The sequence below is a fragment of the Convolutriloba macropyga genome, unplaced genomic scaffold (assembly GCF_964194025.1).
Source record: "Convolutriloba macropyga unplaced genomic scaffold, txConMacr16.3 SCAFFOLD_1851, whole genome shotgun sequence".
NCBI lineage: Eukaryota > Metazoa > Xenacoelomorpha > Acoela > Convolutidae > Convolutriloba > Convolutriloba macropyga.
The window spans coordinates 1-13,093 of NW_027450391.1; the positions used below are offsets into that span (position 1 = coordinate 1).

General features: G+C 35.8%; 1 protein-coding gene across 1 annotated transcript in view; it reads left to right on the forward strand.

Annotated features, from left to right (window-relative positions):
• Positions 1 to 8: 8 nt before the first annotated feature.
• Positions 9 to 13,093, forward strand: part of LOC142355852 (uncharacterized) — a gene marked incomplete at its 3' end in the record, with an annotated part of 39,361 nt that continues 26,276 nt past the window's right edge. The window contains exons 1-5 of the mRNA XM_075407887.1: positions 9 to 34; positions 5,079 to 5,302; positions 6,759 to 6,975; positions 10,194 to 10,283; positions 10,667 to 10,824. Coding sequence (XP_075264002.1) covers positions 5,156 to 5,302; positions 6,759 to 6,975; positions 10,194 to 10,283; positions 10,667 to 10,824 — 612 coding nt within the window. The remainder of the gene's footprint in view (positions 35 to 5,078; positions 5,303 to 6,758; positions 6,976 to 10,193; positions 10,284 to 10,666; positions 10,825 to 13,093) is intronic.

Consider the following 13,093-nt stretch of genomic DNA (forward strand, 5'->3'; position numbering starts at 1 on the left):
CCCGACAATGCATGGTTGCCACCATCTAACCCAGGTTTAAAAATTCACGAGGTGATGAGACGAAAACATTAGGAAAAAACACACTAATAAAGTTCAAGTATCTTTAACTTAGCGGAGTTAAGATAAACTCATGTAAAGGCAAAAATTTAGGTATAAACGTTACCTCAACTTTCTCTTAAAATGGGTTAAGTTAAGCCTTAATTTTGTAAAGGTAAATTTGGTTTCTTTTTTGGTACATATTGAGTAAAAACTCACACTTTTAGAAAATATTTATCCTCTATTTGAGGTTTCGCTAATTAATTTTCTTGGAACAAAGAGGGATCTGTTGGCAGAAATCCCTACAAAAAGTAAACAAAACATAGTCTTCAGTGGTCATTAAAAAAGTAATGGTAAAGTGGATCAAGAACAGTTTTTCGAAACCTGACCACTGCTTTTTATATTTTTAATAGCCACAAGGGCGAAAGCTGGGGCTATTATTGGCCGTCGCCTGGTTTTTGTACAATTAAAAGAAATTGAATTGCATTGACGCGCTGTCTTTTTTTTAATAGCCGCCCTCATCTCCTCAGCCGTTAATAGCCGCCCTCATCTTCTCAGCCGGCTATTATAGCGCTCCTATTTTTACAATTCAAAGAATTTGAATTGTATTGGGGCGCTGTCTTCTTTTTTTTTAAGATCTGTTCACACATTTTCATGATTTTTGAAGTCAAAATTGGAGTGGTGATTTTGGTCACGCCGAAACAGGAAATGGAGCGAAAAAGCGAGTGGTTATGCGGCGTGAATTTTTTTTCGCTCTAATTTTTAAAGTAGAGTGAGGAAAACGGTGTTTGAACAAAAAATTAGGTTTCTCGGTAGTGGTTTTTTTTCACATGCGGCAATTTCACCTCTGATTTTTACTGTTTTTTTCGATTTTTTGGATCGGATTTTTTTTCTAAATGGTTTTCCCAATCCATTCACAGCTCATTCTAGGCCTAGTTTTTTGTTTGAATTAAATTTTCATTTCGCGCTAGTGGCTTTTTGTTCACATGCGGCATTTAGACATTGATTTTCTGTTTTTTTTTCTTATTTTTTTATCTGATTTTTTTAAAAAATGGTTTTATCAATTCACTCATAGTCCATTCTAGGTCTAGTTTTTCTGTTTAGTCAATGAAAATTCTTTGAATTGTACGTCAGGACTTGTCCTGCTATGTTTTTTTACTTCGTCGAATAAAAAAATGTTTCGCTTTACCTCATTTTGCCGCTTTTTCAACATTTTGCGTGATATCTTTTTGACTTCTCTAGGCTAGTTTCTATCTTCTCTCATTCTGCTAAAAGTGATTTTGAACATCAGTTGCTCAGCAAAGCAATTCAAAATGAACAGAGTCACTATAAAAAATTGAAGTCACAAGTAGAAATGGGATAAACCCATAAAGCCCTATTTTAGATGCCCGCTATTTGAACCTAGTTCCTATAAGTCTTAGTTACCATCTCTAATGCTTATTGGTATTGATAGTAGCCCCTGTAGCCTCTCTCTAAGAAACAGAAGTACGTTATGTTCAACTACGAAATGCCATCAAAATAAATCGGACTTAAAAAAAGTTTTTGTACAAATATCTTTTTTTTTCAATATCTTCTATTCTTTCAATCCCAATCATGCTAATTGGAATCAACGGCGGCTATTTGCCGGCAATCTGGCGGATATGTTTCAAGATTTGTTCACATTTGTTTCAAAGTTTTCTTGTCAGCGAGAGGTCAAATTGGAGTGGTGATTTTCATCACGCTGGAGTACTAGGAGGGGAAAAGCGAATAGTTTTAAGTCGGGACTTATTTGAAAATACTTGTCAAATGAAGTGCTAAGAAATGCGGTTAAACAGTTTTTTGACACAAAATTTTTCACGTGCGGCAAATTGAAGTCTGTTCCCGCTGATCTTCTCAACTTTATCTATAGGATTTTTAAAGACGTTTAATGGGTGCTTTAATACTGCTGAAGAGTGCTTAATATTTAAACATTGCTTAGTTCCATTCCTTTAGACTCCTCAATAGGCGACTAAAGGTTTTTCACGACTTAAAAGCTATCCGTCTTCTTAAAATTAGTGAATATTTTGGATTTTAGTATTTAATTGATCTCAATCGAAGCTTGTAGCAATTATATTAGTCCTGTTGGTCTCTTTTAAAGCGATTTTTCGCTTGACCAATTTTTCGTGTTCCATTTGAGCCTTGATTCTTAAAAACGGGATAAACAGGTAGAGCCCAGTGGTTTTCATTAGAGGACCTTAGCAGCTTTTAGTAGTCCTTTAAGTGCTTAAGGTGATGAGGCTATCGACAAGGCCGTAGTTTAAGGTTAAATGGTCACTTTTAGGAGTTTTTGGGCCAAAAATGTTGCATTTTATCGTGTTTTTCGTCATTTTTCAAACTTTTGGGACCAGTCTACAATTGAGGCTGGTTAAAGTTGATGAGGTATTTTCAAAGACATAAGTACTTTGACCATTTCAGGAACTATATGTTTTGGTAATCCAAACAGAAACACGCATTATAACATTCTATTCTAATTTTTACATTTTTTAGAGCTTTTTCAAAATGGTTGCCCTTTTTTGAGTTTTTCAGCCCTAGGTGTCAAAGAACCTCGTCTAATAAATTAATGCATAAATTCTTGTGGCAATGGAATTGTTTTCAGAATTTTAACATCACGACTTTTGGCGTTTTTTGACAATTATTGCATTTTTTTCATGTTTTTTGACATTATTTGTCATTTTTCAAGTTTTTCCGGACCCAGGGGACAGTAAACCTCCTTAACAGTTTGATATTAAGTTACTAAAAGTGTTTTTGGCCATAGAATAGATTTCATTATTTTAATATCGCAATTTTTGTCAGTTTTTAAATAAATTTTTACGTTTCTCTAGCCTCAAGAGCCAAAGAACATCCCTTAATGTTTGATAAGGTTTGAGCACCAGAGATCCAGGGACCTCCTCCAAGGATTGATTTTAAACCTCTGCATGGTTTCTACGTTTAACAGATTATGATAGAATGGTTTATAATTTATTGACTCGTGTCTTTTTTATCAAATTTAATTTCAAATTAAAAAAAAATTTAATGATTCAAGTTAATGGATCTGTTTGAGCCAGTCAAACTATTTAGGGCTAGACATAGGGATACTGAATAGTCTCTTGAGACAATGAAATAATTCTGGAGATATTAATATTGCAAATTTAGCAAGATTTTTGTAAAAATTAACAATTGTTTTTAATATTTTTGAGTTTTTTGGCCTTTTTCTGAGTTTAAAGATCATTACTGACCAACGAATATTTTTTTGTCTTACAGAGGAGATACATGACATAACTCCGGAGGCAGAAAAAGGTTTTTGACACTTTTTTTGCTGCTAAATATGGCAAATTTTTTGAATTTTGCGCTTTCAGTTTTTTTTCTGCATGATTTAGTTAATAACAAAGCTAAGAAAATAAGAAGCTGCAGAGTCGAATCTCATCATAAAAACTATTTATAACTCTCTCTCCCTGTCTGTTGGTTCCGGTTTCTTTCTTTCTTTTTCTCCGTCACGTTTTATCTCTCGCACACTATCTCTCTGTCTCTCTCTCTCTCTCTCTCTCTCTCTCTCTCTCTCCTCTCTCTCTCTCTCCCTCTCCCTCTCTTTCCTTAACTCCTTTGTTGATGCCGCACTTCAGCTGCTGTTAAGTGGTGTGATGTCATCATTTATTACCCGTGCCTCACGCATTTTCCATTAAGCTGAAGCTAGCCTCACTAAACCGTAGCTGGTTACTGACGAAGCTACGTGCTTGCCGGTAGTTTGGGAGCAATTCGCCTGACCTTTGTCGGTTATTTGTTTTGAGTATTTGAGTCTTATCAATAATAGATCTTAATGGGTTTTAAGATATATATTAAATTATATCTCAATGGTTTCAGCACATGTTTAACTACACCTCAAAATTGAAGCTTCTAACTACTTTCACACTTTTTGCTTGCTTTCAAAATTTGTTGGTGATTTTTTTTTATTTTTCGATTTCTTTTAGATTTGTTGTTCTGCAACTAAATGTCACTAGTAGCGAGTCTTTAGGTTTTCTAATAATCACTTGGGAATGTTTCTAATCTTTTTCTACAACATCTGACAATTTTAACGTCTTTCATACAACTTGTTTCAAAAATTAATGAGGGATTTTTCGAATTTTACCCCTTTTGGTAATTGTTTTTTGTTGCTTGGTCGCTTAGCTATCTTTGAGAACTTTCATGATTAATTTGGTGACGCATAAAATAATTAACTTAAAGGTTTAGTTGATTGCCAACAAGTTTTTTGTTCTGACAATTGTTTTTTTTTTAAATTTTTTCTTACTTTTGATTGTTTCTTGCATTTTTTGATGATTTTTTTAACGTGAATACTGGTTTTTTCATTAAAGTTGATGTCTGCTTCCTATCTATCGATTCTATTTATTCTATTTTAAATGCTGTGATGACACATTTTTTCGATGACATCGTAAAAACAGTTTTTTTGCCAAAGTTTGTTTGTTGTCCATTTACTTCGTCATTCAGTAGTTTTCTTCACAGTTGGCGTTTGGTGTATAAACTACCATTTTATAGAAAACTTTCAACGTTAACGTTGCTGGAAATATTTACTTCGATATCCCTTGTCTAAAAAGGGAAAAAATAAAATTGGTCGTTGACTTTTGAAGTGTTCCGTTGACGTTTTCGTATTTGAATTGTCTATTATGGGAGCTCTACTTCTGATGGGGCTGATAGCGTTGTCTTTTGTTTGTTTAACTCTTCAGCACAGCTTTGATTAGCTTGCCTTTGTATGAAGAGAACGATTTGAAAAAAAAACCAGTTCAGACTTCTATCCTGACGTTGTACCGCGGCTATTGGGCAAAAACGAAAACTGATGAGCAATTCTTTTTGAACAATTTCTGCCACTTTTTAAAATCTGTAAATTGAAAATTCAAATTTTATGAGCACAACGAAAACGTTTGGTTACACATTGATGTTTTAAGAATCATTTTTTTTAAACATAGGAATAGTTTGGTCCTTATACTACAAGCAGAAATATTTCTACAGTAGAAATATGATTAAAACAAAAGATGCAAAATGTTTTTCAATTTTAGATCGACCTAAAATTCTCCGGTACAGAGAAGGTCCGTTCATAGAGGAGCAGGAGCTGAATATAAGCGATATCCAGCACATGCGCAACCAGAATGAGGTCAGGGTCAATAGGAAGATGGAACCGATAGAGAGACTGGCTGCAACTGGTCTGGACCAGGAGGGTTCTGCTGCCAGGAAGAGACTGGTGCCCATGGTTGTCCTCATCATCTTACTGCGCATAGCATGTGTAGGCTTTCCACCTAATCTTAATAAGAGAATAAGTTCAAAAAATTATGCCATGTGAAGTCAACCTAGTCAAGAGCGGGACTCCATGAATAGACTGGTGCACAATATCGGGCACATTTTGACAATTGGCGGTTAAATATGACAAGCTAGTTAAGTAGTCCAGCTCAAGCTGGTTTTGGTCGACTTTGCTCACACACTTGTCTTTCATCAGATAAAGTTCTTCGCCAAAAATATTGTAATGGGTCGGTCAATTGAAGATAAAAATAGTGCCAAATTTTTGCAGAAAATTAATTAATCAAATTTTATCTTAAAATCCATTTGCAGAAGCATTTGACTTGTCAATCTAGTCCATCTCTCCTTTAAATCGTTATTTACAATAAAAGTGCGTGCGGGGTATACAGTTGCAAAATTAATTTGAAAGCAGAACTGAAAGAATCAAATATCAGCTGATAAAAAACTGTCGTTTTGAACAGTTTGCTTAGTCAACAATATCTTCATGAAAACGTTATGCAAAGTTTTACCAGCTAACCTGTAAATAAAAACATTTTAAGAAGCCGAACGAGAAGCAAATTTCGTGTCATCTAGAAGTCGAAATAATGTGTTTTGTGCTTTTTTACATTGAGCTTTAACGTTACGAACCTTTTTTCACATCACGGGAAAATTTTTGGTTTTCATCCATTCAAATTGAAAAAAAAGTCAGAAAAATTTGGCAAAATACTTTTCTGAGTATCAAATTTGTTTAAAAATTTTTTCGTTAAAACCTTTTTGCTTTCAAAATTACGGTTCTCGGTTTCCATAAACTGTTATAAACAGAAAAGCATTTTTTTCTTATCGAAATTGTTTCTAAACAATCAAATGTACAACGTTATGGCAGTTTGAAAGTGTGAATGTAAACATTTTTATAGACTACAGGAGTTGTCATTAATTTTTTTTTAATTTTAATCTGAACAGCGGTATATGTTAACCTCTAATGTGGTTATTTGAAGCACACTATTGAACTCCCCATTTAAGCCCCCCCTCCCTTGACCTGTTTTCTTCACAAGCTGTGTTTCCTGTTGATTTTGGTGTTGCATCTACGGTTATGCAATTTTATTTCAAGTAACATAACTGCTCCATCTCTGCAAAATTAGTTGGAGATAAAGCTTTAGCCAGGCCAGGCTCTTTCATGTTGAGTTACTTTATGCCGATTGATATCTTTTCAAGCAGAATACATTAAAGGCGTCAGTAAATTTTTTTTCAAAAAGAATCAATCTCTACGGGATGTTTTATAGACGCGTTGGTACACAAGCAATTTATTCAGTGTATTCGTACATGCATTGTGTACTTTATGGAGTCAATTAGGTACGAACCCGATATATTGGATAAAAAATCAGAAGCAGTGCAAACACTTCTCAAAAAGCCAGTTCTGTTTCATCTTCCAATAAAATCGATTGCTAATGGCATCAATGATGCTTCAGCTAGTACTGACATGTGCCAGACTGTCCTTCTGGAACAGGTTCAACCAGGCTGTGGGGGGCACAGTGTACATAATGCGGGTGTTCCTGGTGATGGAGATGCTGTTCCTCAAGACAGCCAGAGGAATCACATTCGAGAGTGTGAAGACGAGGAAAACTGAGAGTGCAAACTACTACAGTGACTGGGAGTTCATTCTCTCAATTGTACTCTGTCTATTTGGTCAGTTTTTGTAACTGTCTTGTCGTTGAACCTTGGGCTTCAACGAGATAGTTCGCACCTTTTTTCTATTAATTCCCTTGAACGCTTGAACGGTTCTTCGTCTGACCCATTTGACTTTTCATCCACAAAAACAGGATAAGCAAGTAGCGCCCAAAGTGCATTAAGTGGCTGAGTAGCTCTCTTAGAGCCTCACGCCTTACTAGTCTCTAAGTATGCGATTCACCGAAACTGTTTCGAGGAGACATATTCAAGATGTGAAGGGTGGTTCTTGGTCTCAAAAATTTACACCCTCTGTCATCCACCCTCCTCTCACTCAAACCACCCCAACCCCCCACCCCCTACGTCCACCCTCCTCCAATCCGGCCTACCCCCCCCCCCCCCCCCCGATTGACCCTCCCCCTCACTCCGCTCAAACCCTCCTGTTGCATCCCTAAGCCCCAGTTGCCTACTACCTAAGCCCACCGTTCACCACCCGTTCGCCTGACGTCTATTTCTTAATTGGAGTTTAATTCTTCTCATGAGTTCAGCCAAATTTTATCATGGGTTGAGTAAAATCTTTTCACAGGCATTTTAAGTCAGGAAGGGTTCTTTCAAAGTTATGCTCTTTTCATGGTTCGCGCAAAAATCTTTTCATAGGTATGTTTTTAAGCAAATGTGAAAAAATATAAAATATAAAATTAAAGAAATAGCTATTTCTGTACAGAAGCAGCACCGGTGCAAGACTAAATAGCACTGCACCAGAGCATCGCATCTTTCAAAGCAGTTGGAAAAATGCCCAAATAGTTACAAATTTTTGCGATTTTTAAGATAAAGCAGTTATCGCAGCTGGATTATATTGCCACAATAGTTGACTAAATGAAGCTAGATACTTTAATTGTAGTGGTATTCTTCCCAAATTGGTCGAGAACGGTCTTTTAATTATTCAGGGTCTGGACTAAGATAACTATACAATTTGGCACAATATATATATAATAAGAAAAGGACAGCTGAGAACAGGCTACTGTAGGCCTAATGCTGCTCCGCTGCGATAACGCAGGAACCACAATTATTAATTTAATTATATATATATATATATATATACATATATATATATATATATGATTTTTAGATTTTGCAATTATTAAGTTTTTATAGCCGCCGTCAGCCTGGTAAATGGCTATTATTTAGGCGCTCTCATTTTTACAATACAAAGAGTTTGATTTGTATTGGGGCGCTGTCTTTTTTTAAGATCTGTTCACACATTTTAATGATTCTTGAAGTCAAATTGGAGTAGTGATTTTGGTCACACCGAAACAAGTGGAGCGAAAAAGCGAGTGGTTTTGTAGCGTGAATTTTTTTTGCTGTATTTTTGAAGTAGAGCGAGAAAAGGGTGTTTGAACAAAAACTTGCTTTCTCGCTTGTGGTTTATTGTTCACATGCGGCATCTTGACATTGATTTTCCGTTTTTTTTTGAATTTTTTTATCTGATTTTATTTAGAAATGGTTCTTCAAGTTCACTCATAGTCTGATATAGGTTGTTTTTTGTTTAGTCAATAATAATTCTTTGAACTGTGTGTCAGGACTTGTCCTGCTATGTTTTTTACAATTCAAAGAATTTGAATTGTATTGGGGCGCTGTCTTTTTTTTTTTTTTAAGATCTGTTCACACATTTTCATGATTTTTGAAGTCAAATTTGAGTGGTGATTTTGGTCACGCCGAAACAGGAAATGGAGCGAAAAAGCGAGTGATTTTGCGGCGTGAATTTTTTTCGCTCTAATTTTAAAGTAGAGTGAGAAAACGGTGTTTGAAGAAAAATTCGGTTTCTCGGTAGTGGTTTTTTGTTCACATGCGGCAATTTCACTCTGATTTTTACTGTTTTTTCGATTTGTTGGATCGGATTTTTTTCTAAGTGGTTTTCCCAATCCATTCACAGCTCATTCTAGGCCTAGTTTTTTGTTTGAATTAAAATTTCATTTCTCGCTAGGGGTTTTTTTGCTCACATGCGGCATTTTGGTATTGATTTTCTGTTTATTTCTTATTTTTTTGTTCTGATTTTTTTAAAATGGTTTTCTGAATTCACTCATAGTCCATTCTAGGTCTAGTTTTTCTGTTTAGTCAATGAAAATTCTTTGAATTGTACGTCAGGACTTGTCCTGCTATGTTTTTTTCTTCGTCGAATAAAAACTTTTTACAGCTTGTTCAACATTTTGCGTGAAATGTTTTTGACTTTTCTAGGCCAGTTTCACTCTTCTCTCAATCTGCTAAATGTGTTGTTAGACAGCAGTAGCTCAGCAAAGCAATACAAAATGATCAGAGTCAGTATAAAGAACGAAATCAGAAATAGAAACGGTATAAACCCATAAAGCCCAATTTTAGATGCCCGTTACTCGAACATTGTTCTTATTTACCATCTCTAATGATTATTCGTATTGATACTAGCCCCTTATGAAAGTGTGGTGGTCTCATTACAAAACAGGATCATGTTCAGCACCAAAGTGACATCGATTTAATTCCTACTTTAAAACTGTTTGTACAAAAATCTTTTTTTTTTCACTAGTTTTTTCTCTTCTTTCAATCCCATTCTTGGTTATGGGAATCAACGGCGGCTGTTTTCCGGCAATCTGCCGGGTATGTTGTTTTTTTCTGGACCGCCTGATTATGGTACTTTGTTGTCTGTACACGAGATCATTATTGTACACATCTTATCCGCGAAGTTATCCATTAAAGTATTCAATGTATGGTCACCGTAGAACAATCCGCTAGTGTTCAATATTAAAAGAGTTTAAGTATAGAATGTGAAGTAGTTGAAGACCATCATAGAAAAACTTTGATATATGATATCTGCAGTAATTAAATTACAAAACTGTTCGCATTAAACAAATTTAACAATGATGCCATGTTTGACGACAGTTGGTTATCGTTAGTTCCCTAGTGATGATCAAGAAGATTCTTGCAAGTTTTAAATACTTTCAATGACTAGGGGAGTGGATTAAAATATCACAAAAACCTCGCAAGAGATAAATTTTGGTTGAAATATGAATATGTCGCAGTGCTCTAAAAGACACGCTTTGTAATTTTCAGAGCTGTTAGGAAAAGCTTCAGACCTCCTATAGACGAAAAATTCCGATCGAGATGTCAATTCTATAAAAAGTGAAAAATGATTTGAGGTAATCACCTAATAAGCCTATGAAAGCAAATTATCATATAGCTTTTAAGGATTCTTGACTATTATTGTTCAGATATCAGGTCTCTGATTGTGGGTCAGATTGGGATTCCTGAGTTTGTGGTTATAATGTTCCACATGTATCTCAACTACTGCAAAATGACAGGCTAGCATTCATCTCGTTAACTTAGACTAGAAAATGTTAAAAAGAACAAGACTGTTAGGATGAGCATTCGGTTAAAATGGTACATTGAAAGTACATTAAGTACGTTAATGAAACGAAGTACATTACGATCTACCTTTTTCTTCCTAAGCTTCACGCTTACAAAAATGTCAAGTATACTCTATATTTTTGCCGAGGATTAAGATTTTATGACACCCTTCTTTTGATGAAAAATGGAGACAATTTTTTTTCAGAACAATTTTAAACAAGAAAATTCTTCAATCTAGTTTTTAGTTAATTTGAAGTGATTTTTGAAATCATAGAATTTCTATATTCATCAATTAAATTGCTAAAGTTAACGTGATGCTTTTCTTCCTGAATTCCAGTACTTCTCGACACTTTCATGTTCCTGAGGAGTGATCACATAGCAGAGATCAACGTCATCCGCGTCATCAACTCAATTGTCCTCACTCACTACATATGTGCATGTATCTGGTATGCACTTGCCTGTCCCACCATGATATGTGGCTGGAATGTCATCAGGAAACAACACACCACCTCTTTTGCTCTCTCCTCACCTTTTAGGAACGAGTATTCCTGAGAATAGTCAAAAATGAGGCTTCGGTTATGAAACCTTAGTATTATACTCTACCTTTTTAATAGCCGCGAAGCGATAGCGGGGCCATTATAGGTCGTGGTTTTTTTACGAACCAATGCTGAGTATTAGTTTTCTAATGGTTTTCATAACTCGAAGAGGCGTATTGATATTTTACAGGTTTTTTCAACTGAAGAATTTTAATTGAATTGGAGGCGATGTCTTTTATTTAAGGTCTATTCACACATTTTCATGATATTTTTTGAGTCGTGGTTTCGGTAACCCCAAAACATGAATTGGAATTAAAAAGCGAGTGGCTTTGCGGAGCGAAAATTTACCACTCTAGTTTTAAATGAGTAGGAAAACAGTGTTTGAACAAAGCTGTTTTTTGTTCAATCATCACTAATTGCTCTCAAACGGAGTTTGTAGCCCTTATAATAGTTCTGTGGTCATTTTATGCAATTTTCCGCTTGATCAATTTTTTGTCTTACGCATTTGACCTTCATCTTCTTAAAGAAGATAACACGTTAGCGCTAAGAATGCATTATGTGGCTGAGCAGCTCTCTTATAGCCTTACGCCTTCATAGTCTACAAGTATACAAAAATTCACCAAATCTGTTTTAAGGAATCAATTTCAAAAGGTGTGAAGGGCGGTTCCTAGTCTCAAAAGTGTGACCCACTCAGTCACTTCCTCCCCCACCTCCAAGGCCATCCCTACCCTCTCTACCCTCCACTCCAAATCACCGGACACGCCCGTCCAATCTCATCCAACAAGGCGATTTAGATCCCTCTCTCGTCCGGTTCTCCGATCTTCCCTTCGTCCCTATCCACCATCACTTCCCTATCCACACTCCCATCGATTGAACCCTACACTCCGCTCACCCCTCCTAATGTAAGCACCCCTAAGCCCAAGCTTGTTGCTACCGAAGCCAATCGCTCACCGGGCGTTTGAGAGCAATTTGCCCGACGTTGGTCAGTTATGGGTTTTTATGTTAACGTGCTGCAATTTGACTTTAGTTTCTTCTAATTCTTTGCTGTATTTGACAGACTTCTTAATAAATGCTCATGCAAATCTACCCTTTGTATTTTTTAGGTTTAGTTGTTTGTTTTGTTAACATATATATAGGAATGATAATATGGACGAGTTAATAGAACAAAAGGCTACAATTTTTTAGTTCGTATCCGGCGTTCTTGCGGTTATATATTTTTTGCATTATACCTCGTTAAAATATCTCAGGCGTTGAACTAAAAGCAAAAAAAAAATCATTTTCTATTACTTCACTCATAAGAATGACATTTACATTCTCTAAATTAGGTTCACTTGAGGACGCAAAGTCAGCATTTTTTTTATAGTAAAATGTTCAGATTGAGAAAATTTGACCCTTTTCCAAGCCTTCACACTTACCTATCTCCATCCCTCCCCCTTCCCCATCCAACAGTCACCGCTTTCACCACATAGTAACCAGCACTTTTTCGCCACACTCCCTCGCTACTCCCCTAAACTAGCCTCTCAACCAACCCCTGCCTCGCCCAAAAACCCTCCCTGGCCTCCGAAAGCCCATTTTTAAGGTCCAAAACAAACTTCATTTTTCTTATTTTTATAGGTTTTAAGTAGTTGGTGTTTAGAAGTTGACATGCTTTCTTAAGGAAATAAACTAAAAGTTTTGAGGTTGGATGAAGATTTGGTTCTTTTTCGGAGTATTGTGGTTGTGTCTTTATTTCGTTGCTTTCCCTATTTTAGTTTCGACCATTTGATCACTCTTCAATGAATCAATGTGCGACTTCCACCAATTTGCAGATAAATTTGTGTACATGACGTCATTTTTTACTGCATTTTGTATAGGTTCTTAGGCCAATCGTTCGATTAAGCATACATGATTTACTTCACTTAATAAAATGACTCCTGTTGTCGAGAATGTAAACTATCAATGAAAGTAAATAGAGGTTTTTGTGAGGGACATTTGTGATTGAAACTTGTTTTCAAAATTGTTTTTAATCAGAATCTCTCATTCTGAATTGAAGCTTTTTGCCTTTATGCTTGGTGATCTTTCTAAATTACCGGGCCTCAACAGACTATTTTGCGGCTATTTTCCGGCAATCTGCCGTATATTTTTCAACAACACGCCCTCATTTTTTCCTATTTTTCACAGCACTAAGCTTTCGAGCTAAGTTTTCCTTGCCCAAAGGTTTAAAATTCTCTAAGACTTATATAAAATTC